The following is a 23,722-nucleotide window of genomic DNA, read 5'->3' as shown; positions in this document are numbered from 1 at the left end:
CTTTCTGTAGATTGGCTTCAGATTGGCCTCCAATTTACTGGAAAATTTCAGTCCTCACTTCTCTCATCAAGATTTAAAAAAAAAATTGCAGAAATAGCTAAATAGTTTTCTAGGTGTAATGCTAGTCTAGTGTGAACAGCAGATTTAATCAAAGCTGACAACCACTCCAGCAACCGTGAGGACCACACTGCTGTGCACCTGATGTTTCCCAGATATCCCATCAGAGACTCTGTGGCCCAGGTCCCGAATACTGCTGGCCTTAATCACAATTCTTGGTGTACTTTGGCATGGAAGGTACACTGAAGAGCCACTTGGGGTGGCACTGGTAAAATCTGTTTCCTGACACTGCTGTGGATTGTCCTAAGGTTTATGGGCCTGCCTTGCCAAGCCAAAATTTCAAAAGGAAATGCAGAATTTCTTAACTGAACCCCTTTTGTCAAATCCTTTCAGAAGTTGCATCATGGAGGATCTCTTTACCCAGAGTAGGAGCTTAAGCTGTGAATTGTGCTGCAAATAGTTTCACCTTGTAGACCTTTCTTTGCATTTTGTGCTGAAAAAAGGGTTAAATGTATTTCATACATAAGATCTGTAGATGCCACATGAGTTTCCATCTCTCTGCTGGACCAGATTCTGTTTCTTTCTAGAAGCATTTGACAAGTAATACAAGCTTACATCACTAATTTATAATTATGATAATTAATAATGCATTCATTATTCAAAAAACACTTCCAGTGCAGGTATAATTAGTATTTATATGTTCTTGTGTCATCCAGAAATAATGTGCATTTTCAAAAAGCAAAACAATTCCTAGTGACCAGAAGCTAAAATGTATTTAACTGTATAAAAATTAGAAGAAAAGAATTATAGTTTAATGACAAGAAATTACCACATGAAAAGCAAAGGCTCAAAGATTTTTTTTGGCTGTGTTGTGTTTGATAGAGCATTGTATGGACATGGAGTCTGTGTTAATGATTGCTGCAGGAACACGAGTGATTCTGATCAGTGATAGTTGCCTGGGAGGTGATGTGGAGTGGGAAGTGGTGTCTCACAAGTTCCCCTGCTTCTCTAGCAGCTTGAGTCAGTTTGCTGGTCTCACATCCTTGATTCTGTCTCATTTTCAATTATACTGAAGATGTTAAATTCTAATTGTATTAAATCCCCTATTAAGTTGAATAGCTTTTTTCGTCTTCTTTTTTTTTTGTTTGTTTTGTTTTGTTTTAATTAGCAGCTTGGAGTGAGTGTCTGTAGTGCTGAGGGATCCCTGAGAAGGCTTTTGAATCAAGAAGCAGTTTTTCACTGTCTGCTTAGGGAAGCTTGAATGCACTCTTAGAGAAAACATGATTTTTCCTGCTTTTTGGCAGCTGTGCTGCATGATTAAATAGTTGTTGACATTTAGGTTCTTTTTGGGATTGCCGTTAAATCATTCCAAAATCCTTTACAGTTAGTAAATTTCTAAGGTGGTGAAATAACTTCCTTGGATGTGAGGACTCAGACTGTCATCCCCTAGTAAGAATGTACTACTTCGTGTTGCTGCAGATGTGGCTCCCCATTTTTTCTTGATTTATATTTACTAGTCTTTTAGGTTTTTCTGTAAGTCTTGCATTCATCCACCTATATTTTGCTTATAACATAGTTTACAAGTTACTCCATATGAGAGAATTGCTAAGCTAATTAAACACACACAGACACACATATATGTGTGTGTGTGACTATAATCATAGTTTAAACGAAAACTTGTCTTCATTATGGCTGCCTTTCCCATAAGGAAAGCAGTTTTTAACCCTCGAGTGTGATATTTAGCACATTGGTCCTTACACTACTTAAACCTGTTTGAGAAATCCCTGGTAGCAGCAACTTGTTTGATGCCCTGCCCTGCTCCTAATGCAGCTTGACTCCATTGTGGATTGTCCCTTACCTTGGCTCTGAGGTTACAGAGGCTTCAGGAAGCTGGACAGACCAGGTTTACTGATGCTCTTGGGAAGTTGTTAAAATTAATGTTCCTCATAGGCAGAGAGAGACAATGGCAGTGGTTTGGTGGCATTCACACAGGTGTCCCCCTCAGGTTTTTGCATTAAATGCATTACATACTGTTTATGCTTTCCTGCTGTTACAGCAGCACAGTTTCTTCCCTACAAGTTGAATTCAAACACTGACACCTGCCTGGAGAAGTCCCCCTGGCTGTGTGTGATGCTGGGCTTGGTTCATGGTCCCTGTGGGACCTGGGCTTCCAGCTCAGAGTCTGCAAAGTCAGGGGCAGGACAAAGGCACTGGACCAGCTGGGACAGCCTGCAGGAAGGAAGTACGTAGTTCCGATATGGAATCACCAGGGGCTTGCTGCACTGGGTTAGGGCTGTGAACCTGTGCAGTGTCTTGACCAGAAGAATGAGTGCATTTTATTTGTATTTTGTAAAATTCATTACTTTCAGAACAGTGCAGTTTTTCATTTTGCAAATATTCTCTTGCTTGAAACTTGGAATTTTTCTTTCCTTCCCATAAATTAAATTTCATTTTGGGCCTCTGTTGGTCTGCTTTAGAATTAAATTGATGTTTATTACTTTTGCAAGAAGATTTTTTAAAATAAAAATGCAAAAAAGGGGTCTCAATTGCAAGCAAGTTCCAATGTTTGCAAAGCACCAGACATTCCCTTCTTCAGTGCAGTGACTCTTTGTGTTCTTCTTGTATTACAGCTGAAATTTGGAACTGTGAGGCAGTGCCAGCTGGAGTGGCACAAGTGATTTCTCATGGTAACAGATGTCCCAGAGATGGAATTACTGAAGGGACAGATGGCCCCCATCCCTTTTCCCGTTGTTTCATTATTACTAAAGATGCCATGCTCCATGTCAGGCAGGCAGGAAAGTGCCAATGAGATGGAAAGTATTTCCATCCTGGTCTCCTTAGGTGACCTCTCCAGTTTCCTGCCATCCCTCTTCACTAAGCAGCTGATAAGTCTGTCTGAGATATCTTTGCTGATTTGCCACAGTCAGAATGTAGGATAAAAGCAAGAAAATGGGAAGAAACCAATGCTGAAGTGCAAATCTCTTGTGGGGTTTTTTGTAGTGGTGTTCATGGGGGGTATGAAATGAGATCTCTTTGTGTAGCAAATTCCATTGTGCTCCTCTGGCAGGTGCCTTTGGCTAAACCAAATAGCTTCTCCCACCTTGCAATGGTTCTGCACCTTGAGCTGCAGATAGGGCTGCAAAGCAAATGTCAGTGATGCTGTTTCAGAAATGATTGTCCAGAGGAGGTTTGTAGCTTGGGTTCACAATTCTCTTTTGAAAGAGAGGTTAGAGTAATAGACTAAGAAGCAAACTAGGGTGAGAGTTTCTTTATGTAGAGGAAATGTAGGAGCATATATAAACACTGAAATTATTAGATCAGTGAGTTCAAGGATTTACAGGAAAAGAAAATCAGTGAGATGGCAGTAAGAACAGTGACAGTCCTCACACAGTGAGGTTCATGACAAGTAAAAGCAAAATACTATAGCTATGGCAAGGGAATGAGAAATACATGTGTCTGTAATCTGGCTAATCCTTGTTCTTTTCTTTTTCTGTATTAGGGATGCTATTGCTGAGATTAGAGCTGTCTGTATTGAAGAAATTGGTGTCTGGATGAAAATGTACAGTGATGCCTTCCTGAATGATAGTTATTTAAAATATGTTGGTTGGACACTACATGACAGGGTGAGTATTGTGTATTCCCACACACAGCAGAGTGCACTGGAGGCAGCTGCTGCTCAACACAGCATTATCCTTGGCTTAAAAAGAGTTTGTTCTGTTTCCTCACCTGGTACCTTGCAATCAGGTCACTTCCGAGTATTGGCTTAAATTAGGAGGCAGTACTCCCAGTCTGCTTGGTCCATGTGCTTTTCATGTGGTCAGTCTCTGAAGTATCTTGACAGAAATCCTTCCGTGGGGCTTTTCTGTTGATTACAAGAGAAAGAGAAGTCTCCTCAGTGCATCCCTGAGAGCCTCTGTGTCTGAAGCAGAACGGAAAAGGGATTTTCATGTGTCTTCTATTTACATTGCCCAAAGGTTAGAGGAAAAAAGGATATCTCTGGTCCTCAATAGACACCATTGACTCCACAACCAGTGGAGTGCTCATCAGTTCTGTTTCCCTTCTTTGAAGAATCTTTTCAAGGTTCCCTTCAGCTTTTCCTTCAGAAAATTGTTTAAACACCAGATGGAAGGAAAAGAGGTGCTTTTCTGGCTCAGCACAGTTCTTAGTACTGATGGTATCCACCCAGTTCCTGCAGCAAGAGGAACTCATTCTGGGTGCTGACAGAAGACTTTGCACTTCTGCCTGGGGGGTGTTGTACACCAGCCCTGGCTGTGCTCTCACTCTCACCAAAACCACTGGAATCACTTGTTATTCTCTAAATTCCCTTACTAACACTATCCAAGGAATACAAAGAAGACTTACAGTACTGTTGAAATGCTCATCAGCTTCCAGCATCCTGATTCAGACTATTCTCGTTTTCTAGGAGCACTGCTGGAAAAAAAATTCAGTCAGCAAATTCGTTCAGATGACTTGCATAACTGAGAGTTAACAGCTGATTCTTGAAAAATATTACTTTTTTCAATAATTTCAATCATCATCTTAATATTTAGGATCTGCCGTGGTCACTCTTGTGCTGAATTCTAAACAACATGAGTTATGCAGATGTTGGCTTTCACTAATGATAGAAGTCAGGTGCTGCTGCTGGTTCTTTTAACTACAGCTGCCAGGAATCTGCATCTTGCCTTTGTTTGGATGTGCAGCTCACTTATTAAGAGTATCCTCTAAACCTGAAATTTCTTTCCAAACCTGTAGTTCTCAAACTTTCCCTTTACAAATTTTCCCCAAACTTTTACATTAGATCTCATTGAGCAAAACTTGGTCAGGAGTAAGATCCTGCTTACTGCTCCCATGAGCCATGACCACTGTCTGCCCCAGAGCCTCTGCATTGTGTCTCCGTGAATGCTGGACATGGAAACGCAGCCATGGCCGTGCCTGGAGGGACAGAGCTGCTGCTCTGTGTCCCTTGTTGGTGACATTGCTGTGCCTCACAAGTTGCCATGCTCCAGGAGGAGACATCATTGTTCAAGTCAGCAAACCAGTAGGGAGGTCAGCTCAGGTTGGAGGATCAGGATTTAAGGTGTGTGGAGGGCTTTGTTTTACTAGGACTTGTAATTGAAATAAATTATCCCTTGAATAATTGCAGTGGATTTTTGGGAGCACATTCTAAACCTTGTAGAACATTTCCACAAAGTAGCACCTCCAGAAGGTAGTGGGGTTGCACTCACAGCTCTCAGCCCCCTCCAAGTGTCTTTGAAGTCCATCCATTTCTCACATCACTCCTTTTACCCATCTGCGGAATCTCACACTCTCATCTGTCACATCCAGCAATTTCTCATGTCATGTGCAGTATTTTCTCACACCCTCTTCTGTCAGTTTAACCTCAGGCCAGGGTCTAATCATCTGCCTGCAGCCTTAACACATACTTATACGTCAGCTATTTTAAAATTAACATGTTCTTTCATAGCAGAGAACTTTTGAATTACAGTGTTAGGGTAAAAAACTGGACCATTTGGACCAGGCACAGCAGAATTCTGTCAGACTGCTCTTCCTCTGCTTTGTAAGGTTTTTTTGTTGCAGGCCCCAGTGCCTTGGGGTTCTAAGTCTTTAAATCACTAATGTGTTTAATGTCCCAGTGCACCTGATAGGTGGTGGGGTTTTATTGCTGTTGTGCATGTGTCATCTACAGAATGAGACTGTAGGCAGAATGGGGAAGAGTCTGGGGCAGGTGTCAAATAATGAAAAGGGAGGGAATGGAGAGAGAGGAACATTTTGGGAGGCACAGAAAGGAGGGTGCAATAGGAAGAATATATTGGAAAAAGCTGGAGTAAGAGCCAACTGAAAATGGAAAGCCTCCAGAAGTACAAGATCCCTTAACAGTATGGTTTTCATTGGCACTGCCTGAAAAAACTGCCAGCTGGTACCTAAGTTTCTTGATTTTGCTTTGCTTTGCTTTGATCAGGAGATAATTTTTGTTATAATTGGTATTTAAAAAAGGAAGGCTGAGGCAATAGCCATAAGCTATTTCCATTTCACGTGAACAGCAGTCACCCCAAAAATTATTAAGTTCTCTGGAAGTTTGCTGCTGCAAAAAGGAGGCAGCAGTGCGGGAGATTCCTGAGCAATTTCATATTCTACTTCAGAAGACATACAAATTAAACCACAGGGAAGAACAGTTCTTACACTTCTTTGTAGTAGTTCCAACGTAGTCTTTCATAGGTAGAATACAGAATTTTAGTTCTCTAACTTGGAAGATCCTTATATTTGGTGTGTTAATCATGTCTCCCAGATTTCAAACAAATGTCTGTAAGGATTTTTCTTTTTTATAGATTCTCATTTGAATGTGGCTTTCAAGTTTTGCCTTTCTCTGTTTTTAAGCATCTTTTTCATTCCTGTGTATCTGGGAGCATAAATTAAAAGTGTATAAACTATGATATAATTGCATTAAAAAACTCTCTTGAAAATAAGAGTGTTAAATTAGACTGTTCAGTCTTAATTTTCACCTACTTCATTGATGTGTGGAACTGTTTTGAAACCATAATTGTCTCTAGATACCTGGACAGTCATGGTTCTTAAAACCAGTTCCTAACACATAAGAAAATGCTTTTTCCTTCTTTGCATTCCTCTTACTTTGCTTATTGTCTATTTCTGTGGAGAGGATGAACCCAGGGTCCTCTGGAACAGATGTCCATCTTGTGCTTGACCTCCTAATTAATTAATGAATGAATTAGTTAAGTAAGTTCATCTCTTAGTTTACTAAGTCTCTTGCTGGCCTTCCTGTCCATCCTGTTTGCAGCTTTTACGTTAGCATAAGTTTCTTAAGAATCACCCTAACTTGAGCATTCCCACACAGTTACTTCCTTGCTAGAAGGTGTTTGCTGTGATCAAAGCTCCTGTGAGCTGGATGATTCTCAGAGTTATAAAGAACCATCCTGTGTGTGATGTGTTGAGGGTCTGTGGCACATTGCTGCTCCTCCCCTCTGTAGTGTCTTCACTTTCATAAAAGTAAATTGACACTGCAGTGAGCTCTACAGAGTATATTTGAGTAGATTCCTGTTTATAACCTTTTCACTATCCACAAATATTTTTCAACAAGAATCCATAGTTTGCCAAGATGGTGCAGTTGAGTTGTCCACCTGCAGCACAGGGGATCCAGTCCCTCTCTTCATCAGCAGTGTTCCTGCAGGACACAAGTCTTGATCCACAGGCTCTGTCCTGTGACACCCACATTTTCTGCTGCAGCCCACCAGACCAAAGCAGTCCCCAGCAGCTGGGAATGAGCTTCTGCCACCAGCACAGCTCAGGGACAGTGACACAAGCCACCCTTTTTCCCATGGGCTCCTCGGGCTGTGGCTCAGATGTGTTGTTCCTGTGGCAGCAGCCTGCTCCCCACTGGAGGATCTCTCACACGTTTTGCATCCTCCAGCCTGTGCTGTCCTGTTGTGAGAGATGCAGTGTAAAACATGTGGGGATAACAAATGCAATGTGTGTGCCCTGTGTCCCTGCCCTTGGAGCTAGCTGAGTTGCTGAGCCCATGCCCAGTCATTTTGAGCCCCTGTGCACTGATTGTGAGCACGAGCTGTCAGCCATGGGCCTGCGGGCTCCTTCCTGAAGACAAACAGCCACACTGCCTGCACTAACCACCTGGAGATCCTACATCCTTATTTTGGATTTACTTGCTGCATTCTTTATCTTTTTGTGGAGTCACTTGAAAGGGAAGTGCTAACAGACATAGAAGTGATGGCACGTTAATTCTTTCTGTATGCAAATAGGAAGAAATTCAACATTGTAGGTGACTGCATGTGGGTTTTGGATTTAGCTAAATTGCAAATTTGCTTTGGTCATTTGCATAATATTTTAAATGTACATTAAACAAATTACAGCATTATGTTTTTTAATATTCATGTGTATTTAGTTAAAGTATTCTGACAGCTAATCTCAGTGTTTTTTCTTTAGCAAGGTGAAGTGAGGTTGAAGTGTTTGAAAGCTCTTCAGAGCCTGTATACCAACAGAGAGTTGTTTCCCAAATTGGAGCTGTTCACGAATAGATTCAAGGTAAGAGGAAATACAGCTTTTGGAAGGAGGACAGAAAGTAAAAGTGTCATCATCCTGTTGTGGTCTTTGAGTCACGTCTATTAAGAATAAACTCATTAGTGACGAGGCTTGTAACTGCACCACTAAAACTGTGTTACTGAATGCTGAAATTAAGCCAAATCCATTTCACATGGGTTTATCTTGGAAGATTTGTCATACTTAACCAGGATGATTATTTGTCTGTATGTATTATTTATAGCTTATATATTGTCCTTATTCAATCTGCCTGTACTTATTTAATTTTAGATTTATTGATTTTAAAGGATGTATACTAACACAATCTAAAATACAGCTGAAAGTAGCAGCCTATAATGAAAGATTGTTTGTTTCACAGCTATTTTAGCTCAATATGTGCTTGTGTTTGAGGGAGAGTCACTTGGATGTGCATCACAGTCCTCTACACAGTGAACTGGCCTCGCTGCAGAACAGGAGTTCACATTGTGCTTCCAAACCCCTTGAGCCAGATTGGCCCTTCAGGAGAGAAGTGCTAGGGGGATGTTTCATGGGGTTTTTATTAGCACAAACTTTTTGTGTAATATCTGGATAAGAATGTGGCTGTTAATTCACTTTGTGGTCTGACTGTTTTATTGTACAAGTGAACTGTCTGGAGAGATGGGTGGGGGAACACTGTCCCTGCTCTTGTTTGGATGCCTGGTGAGGAGAGTGTTCAGCCACTGCCACCATGTCAGCTGCTCCCTCTCCCCGTGGCTTTTGTGTTCTGCAGAACACACTGCTGTGGGAAAGGCTACCCCCAAGGAAAAACTCATTTATCTCATTTAAATCTTTATTAGAATGCTGATGAAAACATTTGTTTAGAAAAGAAACAGAGCTGACTGGTTTATTTTAACTTAAATCATTATTATAATGCTGATAAAAAATTCTGTTTAGAAAAGTGGAGATTTAAATATTTATAGATACTGTGCACAAGACTTAAACTTTTCCCTGTAGATTCTTCCTGTATGAAAACAGTTTACAAAAACATGATAATCAGCCCTTTTTCACATTCACTTGAGATGCAGAAAAAAGATGCTTAACCTGCAATAAGCCTAGATATTAAGGAAGGCTTTTTTCCAAAATGATAATTATATAACAGAGCAGACTCTTTTTTAACAGTCTCCTTCATTTAAGATAACAGTTCTTAAAGGGCAGACTAAATGAATGTCTGCCAGAAATGACCTGAGTATAATTGACTAAAGTAGTAGATAAAACTCAGTCATTTTAAAAGACCACTTAAGGACCTGCATTCTTCTAATTTTATAAAGCCAGTTTCTGGCACTGTTGCAGTAAAGACAAAATTTCCTCTCATAGGAGAGAACCTGGTAAAGAGGTTCAGACCTCAAAGTTACTCTCTAATGCCTCCATAAGTCTGCTTTGCTTTATCCTCACAGGACAACCAGAAAAATGGACCCTCCAACTCTGCTGATTTTCCTGTTCCCTCTGTGCAGATTTCGATTTGTTTATATATGCTGCTTCTGTAATTCCATTTATTTTTAAATTGATCACTAAAGCTCTCGTGGGCTTTTATCTGCTTCTCTTTACTAGAAAATGTGCTGGATGCTTCTTTGTCGGGATCTCATAATTTGTAAAGGAAAAGACTGCTTTGAGGCTGAACTCTCCCAAGCACCTGCAAAACTTTCAGGACAATTGGAGACACTTTGGGCAATAGTTACTCTGTAATGTACTCCAGAAAACTACAGGGACATGAAACCTCTAAATGCATCCTGATTTTCACAGCACAGACAATTCTCTTAAAGAAAGCTAGGCTAGCCTGTACATTGCTGCTTGCCTTGGAATGGCACAAGGAATTTTCATTTCTGTCAAAGAGGTTCAGAGGGAAGGGAGCCTTGTTAGGAGTTCATCTTTCTTCTGTCCCATAAAAGCTGGTTTTACTGCAGAAATCTTTATCATTGTGAAATAAAACAGAGGAAAAGGTGTGCTCAAAGTCTCTGGGAGCCTAGAGAACCGATTTGTTTAACATAATGATTAATCACTTTCAGTGTCTGCCACATCAAGAGAACAAAAAGCTGGCATGGCCCAAATGCCTGCACTTGGATTTACAGCTGTGCTGTCAGGGAAGTGGCCTTTGGCACCAGGATGGAGCAAAGTTCCAAATTAATGCTTTTGGAATCTCTGATACATTAGCTAAATGTCTTGCCACCACAGACTCTACCACCACCTCTTTGAAAAATAATTGACCTTACTGCCATTTTCAGTTCCATGGCTGCTTATTTATATTTCTTCATCAGAATTTAATCGACCTGCACAGTTCAGCTGGTGTTCAGTTCAATCCATTCAAACTGAGAGCAATCTCTCTAGAGGTCTTCTAGCTGTTTAAAGAATAAATTAATTTGATCCAGAGTGCATTGTGCTGGGCTGTTAATATTTCACCTCCTTCCAGTGAGCTGTGACAAGGATGTGATCCTTTCCCTTTTTCAAAGAAAAATGCCTGTCCTTTCCAGCGTTTGTGTTTCGAAGGGCAGGTTATATGCTGGAAAATAAGCTTTGTCCATCAAAACAAAAAATTGTCCATCAAAGAGAAGACTTTCGTTTTCCATCAAGAAGTCCTGTCTGATACAGACATTAACTGACCCCACATGGAAAAGCTGTGAATTAATTCCCCTGCAGTCAGTGCCAGAGTCCCTCATCCCTCACCCTGTGCTGTCTCCACTGCCTGGGAGCAGAGGGAGAGACTGGCTCTTCAGTCTGCCTTGTTCCCAGCCTAACACAGAATGGAAAACTGATCTTCAGAGACATTCAGAATTAGTATTTCAGCTTAAAAATCCAGGCCAGTGCCCTGTTCTGCTGCTGTACAGTGGCACAGGGAATCTCTGTAAAGGCAGATTGAGCAGATGGGGATTGGAACTTCCCCAGCCACTGCAGTTACACCTTCAGAGGCACTGGGGCTGTGGGTCTTGCTGGGAAGGCTCTTGGGGCCTGGCTGGCAGGTGCCCCCACACAGAGGTGCTGGCCCCAGGGCAGAAAATGACACATCCATGCTGTTTATTTTAGCCTGATATTTTGGGGGAGAAATTGAGAGAACAGTCTTTTAGGATGAGGAAACCTTCTCATGTTGGTTGGTTTCAAAGTCTGAAAGGACTCCAGATTCAGAGGGTACCTCCTGCTCTGTGGACAGGAGAGGGGATTCCCTCCCTGGGGTGTAAAGATAAACTCTGAGAGAATACATGAAATTCTACTGAGACATTTAAGATCAAGGTCTCTGGCTGTTCTTTCTCATGGTGCTGTTACTGCTGTTCCTTGGGCAGGACCTTAGGAAAAGTTGACAGCAGTTTTATTGTCTTGTTTATAGCAGAGTGTCCTGTGTGGAAAGTTGTTTCTTTGAGTCTCTTCATGGACTTCTCACAGTCTTTAAAACTGTTTAGATCTACACGAAATGTATAAAATTCTCCAGGAGCTTACTAGTGGTTGATAGAGGACTCTTCAGTCACAGTGATAAGAAGTGTCTCTGCAGACCTGGTTTGGTTGGGAAGTAACAACTGACACAGCCACAATGCACTTTTGAAGTACTGGTCTGAAATTTCTGTAAACATCATAAAATCATAAATAAACATCAGTTGCTTGATATTCCCCTTCAACCCTTAAATGCATGGAATAGTAGAGAAGGGTGAAAACCTTAATTTTGCTCTGGTTGTTTGTTCTGGTGGCTTTCACTGTTGTTGCCTTACACTTCCCTTGTTTCTCTTCCAGTCCCTGATTTCTATTTTTTCATATCCCAAAATGTCATAGGGTACTCCTTCCTGAAGCAGGTTAAGCCAGCCAAATCAAGTTTCATTTTCAGATGGTCTGATTTCTCTTCAGTAACTTGCTCAGTCAAGCAGGGAGCACTGAGACATATTGCATTGTTATGGCTGGATGGAAATTCTCCCAGATAGGAAGGACAGCATACACCTATGACAGCTATTTTTGCCAGTAAGCAAATGGAACCTAAGGAGAAAGAAAACCTTAAAAGACTTCTCATAACTACAGGGTCCTTAGAAGTTAGAAAATCATTAGATTTGACAGAAGAATGATGTGCTTGTCTCCACCAGGAGTATGGGAAAACACAAAATCAAAACATGGAATTCCCCACTTTCCTGGGGAAGCTCTGTAGTGTAATTTTTTAGATCTCCTTCAAACCTTGAGATGCAGACAGGGAAAAGGTCACAACTTGACAGGCAACCTGCAGATGCATGAATTCGGGTGTGATTTTTCTTCACAGTATTTCCATTTATGCAGCATTCCTTCCTCTGAAATTATTTGGTTGCAGGGGAATGCAACAGGGCAGTTTTTCTGCTGTTGTCCAACCCAAGTATGTGACTTTTCAGGAAGGACCTGTTAAATTGATCCAACCCAGAACAGTGCTGTAGCTCCCAAGTCCCCTCCCTCCCTTTCTGGCAAACACACAAGGATAAGGACTGTTGAAGCACTTGTTCCTGTTGTTATAGCTCACAGCTAAGGGGTACATTAAAAGGTTGGGTAATATTGAGGGGCTCTCATTGTCAGCATGCAGTTGAAACATCTTTCTCCCCAGAAGTATTTCTTTTGTAACCTGTACGATTTTCCACCTGCTGGCCTGGCTGTGTTTGTGCCTGTGACTGACCTCGAGTTGCCTTGCAGGACCGCATTGTGTCCATGACCCTGGACAAGGAGTACGATGTCGCTGTGGAAGCCATTCGATTGGTCACGCTCATCCTCCAGTGAGTGCTGCTCCAACCCCTGCACTCCCTTGCAAAATCCCCTAAACCACTAACATTTGAGTGACTTGAGTGCTTTGCTTGTGTATTGAAGTGAATGTGCTACTTTACTCTTAGCATGAAGGTGAACTGATCATATAGTATGGACATGAAGCTAAAGGTAGATATTTCATTTCATGGAAATATAAGAGGCAGTGTTTAAAAATGTGTGGATGTTTCGGCATCCATGCATTAGTGCATCCATTGTGTGGAAAATGCCAAAGGGCATTTCTACCTTTTGCCAAGGGCAGAACAACTGTCCTCCCAAAATGAGTGTCTGTGGGTTACGCTTGCTAGAGTAACTTCGTCAGTAGCACAGATCCAGTGCAGGGAGAGTTGATTGATTTCCTGACACAGGAAACAGTCACGTGGTAGGACACCTGCTTTCAGGCTTCTCCATGTGGACATTCAGTGGCTTTCCTGAGGTAAGGATCACCTCAGACATCCTCCCACGTGCTGATGTGGAACCAGCCTGTCCCCAGCAGCTTCATGAGTGGGCACCTGGAGGAGCGCTGCTAGGCTTTTATAATATATTTATTAAAAGCTGTATTAAAAAACGTCTGGTTTACTAGCAGATGCACAGAATTTTTGCTTCATGTTTTATATCCAGTGACTTCACTTTGAAGAAACTTTTTGGGCATGCAGAATTTGGACATAAGATTGCGTTAGCCTTTCCTTAGTAAAGAAGTTTAGACTTCAGCTTTTTATTTATGGGTCACTCTGTTTTAAAGAGATTAGCCTTGCAATGTTAGCAAGACATGAAATCTTGCACTTACTGTTATATTTTTAAAGTAAATATAACAAATATAATCTGAAATGACATGTAGAGCACATCTCTTCCCTGCGTTATTAGCAATTTTTGGGAACACAATAAGTTTTATGGTCAAAAATTACCCAGTACACTTTTCTTTTGTCTGTTCCTGCTTTCTTTTTGGTTGCTCATTGAAAGCACAGGCAATGCTAAATGAATTTAGCACGAGGAGAGTCTGGGGCACCTTGAAGAGCACAGGGCAATATTCTGGCAGGTAGGAACTCCAGAAAGGTGTCTGGAGCAATCCTGATGGAGAATGGCCAATTAAAATTATGTCTAGTATGAAGCCAAATGATTTAGAGTCCTGATACATAAATGGTTCTAATGGATGCAAACTAAACAAGGATGGGAGGTAACATCCTGATTGTGACAGTGCTGATATTTTTATGTCATTTTTGCTAACATTCTGGGATAGGCTGCCCAGGGAAGTGTTCAAAAGTGGGGACATGGATTAGTGGTGAACAGAGAGGGCCCAGGGCAATGGTTGGACTCAATGAGCATGGAGGTCTTCCCCAACCTAAAGGATTCTGTGATTGCAGGTTTTTAGTTTATCCTGTTTGAGCGTTTGGCATCTTGCAGTATGTGCATTGAAGTTTGTGTGATGATCTAAGGAATAAGCAGGGGAGGGTTTGTATGCAGTCATGCTGATATTTTAATATTATTTTATCTCTATATTGATACAGCTGGGAGAAGGAAATAAGAGAAACTTCCACTCTTACAGACCCTTTAAATAACTCTGTATTTTCAAGTTGAACCAAAGATCCTTGAAGTCCTTGTTCAACCATGTAGGATTCTGTGGGAAGTGAACCAACCTTGTAGCTGTCCCAAGTGAGCTGTGGGAGGTGAGGGGATGGAGATGAAACCTCTGCTGTAGTTGAGGTGTTGTTGTGACTCTTTCAGTGGGAGTGAGGAGGCTCTGTCCAATGAAGACTGTGAGAATGTTTATCACCTGGTATACTCAGCACACCGGCCTGTGGCAGTAGCAGCTGGGGAATTCCTCCACAAAAAGTAAGTCATCAGTTGCTGTGGAATAAGAAAGTTTGTGAATGCTTCCTAGAGAGGTAACATCAAAAAGCAAAGAAGCAGTGGAGTGAAATATCCCAATTTAGCAAATCAGTATTTAGTTTGAACCAGAGACTTTATTCTCTTGTTTAAACAAGATCTGAGAACTTGAAGAAACTAAATGTACATTTTTCTTGCTCTGCAATTCAGATAACATTTCCCAACTCCTTGAGGGTTAAATATACAAAGGCTGCACAAACTTCTGAAGTTGGTTTAAGTCCTGCAGCACTTGCTGAATTCCTGGTGTGATAAGATAACATATATTGGGTTTGTAATCTGGGGTGATCTACCTGATGCATCAACAGTCATAATTTCTATCAAGTTTTAAGACAATATTTTCTCTGTTGTGAACTTGGGAGGTTTTTATGTAGCAATAACTACAAAATTTGTTTCTAAACTCACTGTCTTCCCCTGAAAATATATTGCATGATGGTTACACCTTTCGTGTCCTCACTGTGCCGAAGGACATGACCCAGCTTTTCATGGATGTGAGTCACACCACCTCAGTAACTGTGACCAGGGAATTGCCACATCATAGGAGTTAACCTCTTCTTTTTATTGTTGGCAGTTAAAAATCTTTCAGCAGGAATTTGATTTTACCCCCCTGGGTTGTGACTTTACAGTTTTTTTATTACATATGTAGAAGATTTATATTAGAACCCATGTTATCTAATTTTTTCATACCAAGATACAAGTAGGAAAAAATACACAAAGACACCTGTTTTTCTTTGCCAGTGCTCTAATTTTCTATGGTTTATTAAGGATTTACAACTCTACATTGTAATTGTAAGCTTTCATTAGTGGATTTTTGGAATTCCAGCTTTGTGATCAAACACTACCCATTTCAAGAAATATATGTGCAGATTTCCATTAACAACAAGACATTGTACTAGTTACTGGAAAGGGTTAGGTTCTCATTAAAAATACACACTAAAATTCCTTTATTAATCAACATGTGACAGAATACTTTTGAAAAATGTCTCAAAGGTAAATAAGGACATACCTGCACCGCAGTGGACTTAGGAAAAAGACAAAACTTCATTTTGATTTCTTTTACAAGGTACTAAGCTGTGTTCTGTAAATGTGTCTCAAGGCTAACAGCATGAAGACAAGATTGTCCCATTCTTAACTAATTTTGTCTTGGTTTCTGCAAAGAAAATCTCCAGTTAAATGAGTTAGAATCTATTTCAGGCATTTGAGGTGTGATTTATCTCACCTAATTTAATACATTTCACTATCACTTTCTCTGTGATAATCATCAGACATGCTCTCTGTGCTTAGCCAAGGAAAGCAAATAGTACAGAGGATATAAAGGATCACCAAATACAGAGGATCACTGGCTCAACCCTGAGGTGCAGGTTATAAGGTATCTCAGCACCTGCAGAGGTGCTCATTGCTTATCTGTTAAGATAAGCAGGGAGGATGATGTAATATTTTTAACTAAAATACAACATTTGTGTGTAACTTGTCCTTCTCTTCAGTGAATTACAGCAGTGAAATCAGAATTCTGTGTTTCACACGTTCATCTGCTTTGTGATTTCACTGTAAAAGCCAGGAACAGCTTTCAGACTTCTCAAAGTAAAACAGTCATTGCTGTAGCAGTAACACTGGCACATCTGAGGTCTCTTGGAAAATTTGATCATTGAGAGGCGTTTGGGATGGGCCGTGCATCAGGGAACCCAGTGCAGAGTGTGTCACTTAGCTGTAACACCCAAAATAATGACTAGGAGCTGGTTTTATTTTTGATGCTGCTCCTGGTACCTGAGGTTGGCTGTTTGATGGATATCAGGTTTGTTTTTACCATGTCCCAGCCAGAGTGGTACAACCTTAGCTCTCAGTGCACTGGTGCAGTAGGTACTGCCTCCACTGCAAGACTGGATAAGTTATGAATGCAAAACTGCACAAGTGGTGCAAATACTTGAAACTGTGTAAAACCTTCCACGTAAATAGGTTTTGGAGAACTTTTTCCTGTGTGAAATTCTTCCAGCCTTGTGAACTCAAAGATTGAAGACAAATTCATCTCTTCAGACAGGCAGGGGTTGTGGCCTCTTTCCCTTGAAAGAAATAGCTTGAGATACTTGCACTGTTTTGTGAACAAATTTACTGTATCAAGAATGAATGTTCATCATATTCTTGCAGAAATTAGAATTGTTGTGATAGCCATGAGCTCCTTCTGCTTATTTTCAGGCTGTTCAGCAGACATGATCCCCAAGCTGAAGAGGCTCTAGCAAAGAGGAGGGGGCGAAATAGCCCAAATGGAAACCTTATTAGAATGTTGGTTCTTTTCTTTCTTGAAAGTGAGGTAAAAAAGTCATTTTTAACCTTTAAATGTTTAATAAAACCTGGAACTTTACAAGTAGTGATTTATCAATATACAGTAATAAATTGTCTTTCTTTTTATTTTATATTTTCAGAAATGCCATAAGCCCTTTTCCCTGCCCCTCCATTTCCTTGTCCATTAAGGAAACTGATCTGAAAATCTTCATGGTTTATTTAACTCGTGCATGTCCCCACTGTGCTCACACTGCATTGCTGCTGCTGTGGTGGCTGCCAGGGTGCATTGCTGCACACAAATGGAGATGGTTCTTTGCTTACATAGCCATGCAAGGAGAATACCATGCAAGGAGAATTCTTTGTGGAGTAAAATAATTTGAATTAGGAGGGGACAAAAATTGCTTAATATCTCCAATTCTGATTGGAATCATAGATGGACTCAGAGTGGGAAGGACCTGAGGGTCCTTAGCTCAGGGCAGAGTCAGCTGTGAGATGAGATGAAGTCTTCCAGGGCTTTATGCAGATGCATCTGGGAAACCTTGGAGGATGAGGAAAACAAGCAGAGATGCAGTGCCATGAAGTGTTTGATGAACACACCCAGGGTGGGATTATGTCCATGATTTATAGACAGCATCTATGGGAAATTGTGTGGTACATGTAGTAACAGTAATAGAGGTGAATAGAGATGGGGAATGGTGGTGGAGGGAGGAAAATTTCAGAAGATACTGTCAGGTACAGGATGTTCTTAAGGTGGAGGGGGAAAGGCTCAGAATTATTAATTTGATTTGATAAGTAAGCAGATTGAAAGAAAGGAATGACAGAAATGTTTCTCTAGAGAAGGGAGTGTAGTATATTTTGGGGAAAAAGCAAAAGTAAAGATATTACAAATGGTTATTTTAATTGTTATGAAGCCTTGAACAGAGACTTGACTGTGTGAATGAAAAACACTCAGAGTTGCTGAGAAGGAAGGACAAAATTTTGGTACAGTGTTCTTGTTTTTTAGAAACGCCTCATAAACCTACAAATTAATCTGGATGAAATGTCACTACCCGTGTGAGCCTTCTGTCTGCCACCTGAATGGATTTTTAGTTCCAGCTTCTTTAAAACTTAGATTGTAAATTTCATTGTGTTTTACAGTGTAGACACCTTAGATGTGTGATTGGAGTTACTGAGCACTGACCTTGTCGGTCTTTCTGAGGAGAACAGAAACTCTGCTCCACTCCCAAAACCAAGATCAGCAAAATGCCTCCCATGCTGCTCCCTGAGGGTCGCTTCTCTCTCAGGGCCAGTTTTTGCTATTGTTGCTTTTGGGAGAGTTGTTAGGAGCCAAGTAGAATATCCTGACTCCTATTTTAGTAAAGAGCTGGAGAATTGGGAGTTTGCATGTGGGTGGGATGAGTTAACTGCAGCCTGGGGTGCATTCAAGGGAGTGAGCCTTGCCCAGCAGCAGTAACTCTGTGACATTTTGCCCAAAGCTGTCAGAAACAGCCGAGGGGAATGTACTGACACCTCCTTCTCTGCGCTCGGGGATGTTTTCCAGCTAAGAGTCAGTCCCTGGCAAGCTCAAGCTGTGTGTTGTGCTTGTTACTTGTTGGTAGTAGTTAAAGATAAGTTTAGAAAACAGCAGAAGCCTATGGATTATTTTTCTCACTTTACAACAGTTGTGTTAATTCACATGAAAACATTTTTTGCAGTTGAAGTTAGTGTTAAATCTATAACCCATGAAATCACCAGGATTCTTGCTCCTTTTTTTTGAGCACATAGAAGCATGTATGAAAACCAATTGCTTGTTCAAAACAAGTACATTACAACTCTCATGCCTTAACATCTCTCCTTTTTGTAATGCAGTGAGAAAGTGAGGGAAGGTAAGTTTACAGCTTCTGGGTCAAAACTCTGGGAAAGATTTTTCCCAAAGCAGCTTTGTGCAAAAGAAGTTCAGTTTGGTTTTATTTCATCTCTGTTAAAACGTAACTGCATTGCACTGTTGTCATTCAGCTGGGAGAAAACCTTCCTGAATTAGTGTCAAACTGAGTGTTCTTTCCAACTAACATAAGATATGTGCCCAGGACACCCTCTGTGGCCACGTGATTATGAAAGTTGAAGAACTGGTACTTATAACAAGAGCTGTACTGATGATGGCTTTGTATTTTTTAGTTGCATGAACATGCAGCCTATTTGGTGGACAGCTTGTGGGAGAGCTCTCAAGAACTGCTGAAAGACTGGGAATGTATGACAGAATTGCTCTTGGAGGAGCCAGTTCAAGGAGAAGAAGGTATTGGCTTAACCCTCTGCTTCCTTGATATTGCACAGTATTGTTAATTATTCCTTAAATACCTCTGCCACCCATAGTGAAACATCTTTTTATGTTGTGGTTTGTTTGGAAAGGATATTTGAAGATTTTGGATTAATCTATTTTTAATGTACTTTCCTTCAAAAGCAGCAATTTGTACTTTATTTTTCTTTTTTTTTTGTACTCTAGAGGTTTTTTTAATCAAGTGTGCTGCACTGTGGTTCCATAATATTAAAGGGAGTTTACTCAAGTCGTAACTCAGATTTTGTCTGAATGTTTAAATAACTATTTCAATAAATTAAATAGCTAATACAATTTTGAATAAACAAGCACTTCAGGTGATGCTAGTTAATATGGAGCTTTTCCAGGCAATGTGAACACAATGGATGCTCGAGAGAAAAAACAAAAGGGATTCTTTCACCATTCGTTTCAGATTTCCTTTTGTTGATAATAGACCCACAAAGTAGCCAGGGAGACTGGGGGCAAAGTGTCCGCAAGGTCAATGAGTGTCATTCAAGATCCTCTATAATTCCTCAGGATTCTCCTGCTTCAGGGACCTTCACAGAGCTTAGGTGTTTGAAAAATCAATGTTCCTGGCAAGGTGTGCTCATCATGTCCATGCTTCAAAAGCTGACCTTTTGGTATGCCCCTGCTGCAGTGGGGGTGTTTATAGGGTAATTGCCTTAGGAAATTAGGCACTTTGCTTCCTTGATTCTGCTTAGCCTACTGGGGTTTGATCCTCCAAATATGAGCAGAAGCACTTGCCAAAGAGCAAAGAATTTATGAGGAAGTGACAGTGAATTGTCTGTCACTGTTTCCCCTCTATGACTCTCCCTTATTTTGTAGATCTTCCTCATGTTCCCCATCACTGATCCTTTTCTCCAGCCTACATTTCTCTGGGCTGCTTTCACTCCAGCCGTGTCCATTTTGAGAGGATGCGAATGGCAAATCAAAGAGGCGGCAGGAAAGCCTCGATGAATGTGACAGTGTACCTTGTGTGTGGTGGTGCGTGCTGCTGTGTGCTCCCCTGTGGCTGTGTGTTCCCCTGCTGTCCCACACGTGTCCCCGTGGTGATGCCCTGTTGTCCCCGCAGCGATGTCTGACCGGCAGGAGAGCGCTCTGATCGAGCTCATGGTGTGCACCATCCGACAGGCTGCCGAGGCACATCCCCCCGTGGGCAGGGGCACCGGCAAGAGGGTGAGTGGGGCTGCAGCTGCCTGCCTGTCCCAGAGCATGGGAGATATGTGTAACACCACTTTGGACACTCTTCCAGTAGAGTTTAATTGAAGTTTGCTGTTTCATCTGAACACTTCTGAGAAAAATACTAGAAATTTCGTTTCTGGACATGTTTGGTTTTCTCTTTGTTTGATTTTGGGGTTTGCATGGGCAAGTTAAGCAATATAGATTTTCAGCATAAAAGTCTTTTTTAGTTATATTTTTGGATGTTGTTTTTATCATATCCCTGCCTTATATTTGTACTCACATCATCAGCCCCTAATGTTAAACCTAGATTAGAGGAGAAAGTGTAGGAGCAGAGCAGGCTGCCTCTGACTGTCTTCCATAAAAACGAATGTGCTGCTAATATGGACATAAAATTTGCAGAAAAGTCAACAGGATCTTCATCGTGAGGGTGCTTAAGCACTGGAAGAGGTACTGGGAGTTGGTGCCCTTTCTGTGCTTGGTTGTTTTTGAGACCTGACTAGAGAAAGCCCTGATCCTCCCAGTGTGACCCCTGGGCTGGCTCTGCTTTGAGCAGGAGGGGTAGGACTGGGACCAGTCTGAATGTGTCTGTGCTTTTAGGCATCCATCCTCTTAGGCCTCTTCCACTGAGCGGCCTAAAAATTTCAGAACTTAACATTCTGGCCAAATTGCCTCTTTAGTTCAGTTTATAGGGACTGAGCACCAGTGGAAGACCATTCCTAAGGCTGGACATGCAGTTTTAAACACTTCATTCTAAGTCACAGGGTCAGAGTGATAACAGGCTTTCAGCTGTATTTTCCATAAATACAGCATCCATGTTCCAAAGCAGTCTCAGCTTCTTAAATATATTCACCTGATTTTTGGTAGGCCCCATCTTATATAGGATAGACAAAAGTGGAATAAACCTGTGTGAACATATGGTTCTTTTAGCATCCATGCTAAATAATCATAACTAGTTTGTTAAAGCCACAGATTTAATAAAGATGAAATCTGGACATTCTTGGCATTCTCTATTGCTAAAATAATGCAGTTACTTAAGTCCTTAATTTTTTATGTGCCAAAGCAGATTAGTCTCATGTCCAGAAACACCATCTTAGGAAAAGCTCCAAGAAGCCATCAGTTTAAACATGCTTTATGTACTTCAATTTATAAAGCATGTTCTTACGAATTCCTAATTTATTAAAACATTTCAGGGTTAAGGAGGGAATCCATGAAAACACTTACTGAATTTACACAAGCATGACTTATCTTTTGTTACAAAAACTGTATTGTAAGTACAACTTTTTTTGTCTCAAGCTGCAAGCCTTTCTAGGAGTCAAAGTGACCTTTAAATTAAAAGCAAAAAAAAACCAAAAAAAACCCCATCATGTGGTATTTTCTGTTTGGAGCACCAAATAATGTCAGTATTAACTTCCCAGGTATTTTGTCTTTCTCAAGAGATCTACAGCTCAGTTCACTGGAGTTTAGCAAATTGCTTAGTCTTAAGTTTTCAATGTCTGTATTTGGAGCTAAAGAAAACAGATCAGTAAAACAAATTTCACCTTCTGAAGGATGATTAAAAGAGCCTGGAAGTCATGCTGGGGACACAGATCAATTCCCAGTGCCAGGGAACAACCGTATTTGGTCCCCAGAACACGACTGGGCTGTCAGGGTTGGGATTCTGACCTGGGTTTGCACTGCTCTGAGCTTGGCTGGTGCTGCCCTGGTGGGTGTGCAGGGGCTGGGGCAGCTCTGGAGCCATCTCTGCACCTTGCACTGTCCAAGTGGTGTCTTGTCCTGGTCACTGATCCATTCCCCCCACTTCCACAGCTGTTTTGGGTTCCTGCTGGCGTAGTGCCTGGCATCCAAGCACATGCCTTGTGTCCAGCTGCTCCTCCTCCCTTGCTGAGCCATATAGGGCTGACACTTAGCTTTTGCTCCTTTTCACTTAGACCATGAGTTGTGGGATGGTGACTGCAGGGATCTCTGCCTTATCCCTGGAGATTCATCCTGTCTCATGATCCCACCATGATTCTTCTCTGAGTTGAAACAGGAACAGATCTCTAATTAAGCACTCACCTTCTTGTGAAATAGTTTCTCCCCTGACTTTAGCTTGTAACACTTACTGTGCAGTCTGGCCAAGTGGCTATATGTGAATCATTAGCTAACTTGAGTATTTTATTATCATTATTTGTTCTCAAAAGTATTCTTTTCTTTCCTGAAGCCAGATCTAAGCTTTGATGAAGAATGCTGGTCTGATTATTGTCCCTTTGGTCACTGTTCAAGGGGGTTTTGTTCTGACAGCATTAGTGCTTCAGTACCTTGCTGTGAACTTGGATGTACATTCTCACTGAGAATTCCATTCCAGTTTAGAGAGGAGGCCATGAATCTGCTAATGAAAATCATTGTTACAGTGTGGTTTGGTTTTGGTTTTTTTAATTATACTTCAGTTTGCCCTGAGGTCTTACATTAATGCTTGGTTTAATGTGTGAAAGCCAGAGTTCAGTACAGTTGGAAACAATAGCAAAAATTCCACTGACTGGAGTTATATTTGAATTTCAGTCCTAAAAAGATACTGATGTGTGGAGACAATGTCATGCTAGGTGGTGTAGTGTTTTCCTTTTCAATCACAGCTGCTTAGGACACACAGTCCTCCCTCTTCAATCACTCTTCAGCCCAAATGTGTTTTGAGTTTTTATTCCCTCCTCATTTGACTTATTAAAAAATACACTTGCATGGGTTTTTGTTTGTAATACAATGTTTAGAAAAGTTAATGAGTGCTATATGCAGAAAATGTATTTACTGTAGTTATGTTTGATCACTTCCAGGTCTTGACAGCAAAAGAAAGAAAAACTCAGATAGATGACAGAAATAAATTGACTGAGCATTTCATTATTGCACTTCCCATGCTGCTATCAAAGGTACAGTTTTCAACAAAATGAATCTTTCACTGGGATTTACAGCTGTCTTTAAACTTTCTCATTCTGCAGTGCAGGAGTTTAATTTTGCTTCCCTGTTGTTTGTTTTATTGCCATGATGTTCCAGTATTCCGCTGATGCCGAGAAGGTTGCAAACCTCCTGCAAATCCCTCAGTACTTTGACCTGGAAATCTACAGCACGGGCAGAATGGAAAAGGTATGGTGCCTTGGGCAGGAGGTGTGGCTGCTCTCAGCTGTTCAGCCCCACGGTGCTGTGCCTTTGTTTGGCATGTGAGCAATGCAGCCTTGG

The 23,722-nt window shown here is 41.1% G+C and overlaps 1 protein-coding gene across 3 annotated transcripts in view; it reads left to right on the top strand.

The window, feature by feature from the left end:
* Positions 1-23,722, top strand: part of STAG1 (stromal antigen 1) — a 162,891-nt gene that overhangs the window by 103,196 nt on the left and 35,973 nt on the right. For all 3 annotated transcript variants that reach the window (XM_038146399.1, XM_038146400.1, XM_038146401.1), the window contains 9 exons: positions 3,557-3,680; positions 8,011-8,109; positions 12,763-12,842; positions 14,590-14,697; positions 16,939-17,053; positions 19,180-19,297; positions 20,409-20,512; positions 23,323-23,415; positions 23,540-23,629. In XM_038146399.1, coding sequence (XP_038002327.1) covers positions 3,557-3,680; positions 8,011-8,109; positions 12,763-12,842; positions 14,590-14,697; positions 16,939-17,053; positions 19,180-19,297; positions 20,409-20,512; positions 23,323-23,415; positions 23,540-23,629 — 931 coding nt within the window. The remainder of the gene's footprint in view (positions 1-3,556; positions 3,681-8,010; positions 8,110-12,762; positions 12,843-14,589; positions 14,698-16,938; positions 17,054-19,179; positions 19,298-20,408; positions 20,513-23,322; positions 23,416-23,539; positions 23,630-23,722) is intronic.

Source organism: Motacilla alba, chromosome 9, assembly GCF_015832195.1.
Source record: "Motacilla alba alba isolate MOTALB_02 chromosome 9, Motacilla_alba_V1.0_pri, whole genome shotgun sequence".
Taxonomy (NCBI): Eukaryota; Metazoa; Chordata; class Aves; order Passeriformes; family Motacillidae; genus Motacilla; species Motacilla alba.
The sequence above is the reverse complement of the archived record's forward strand: the minus strand, read 5'-3'. Positions and strand labels throughout refer to the sequence as shown.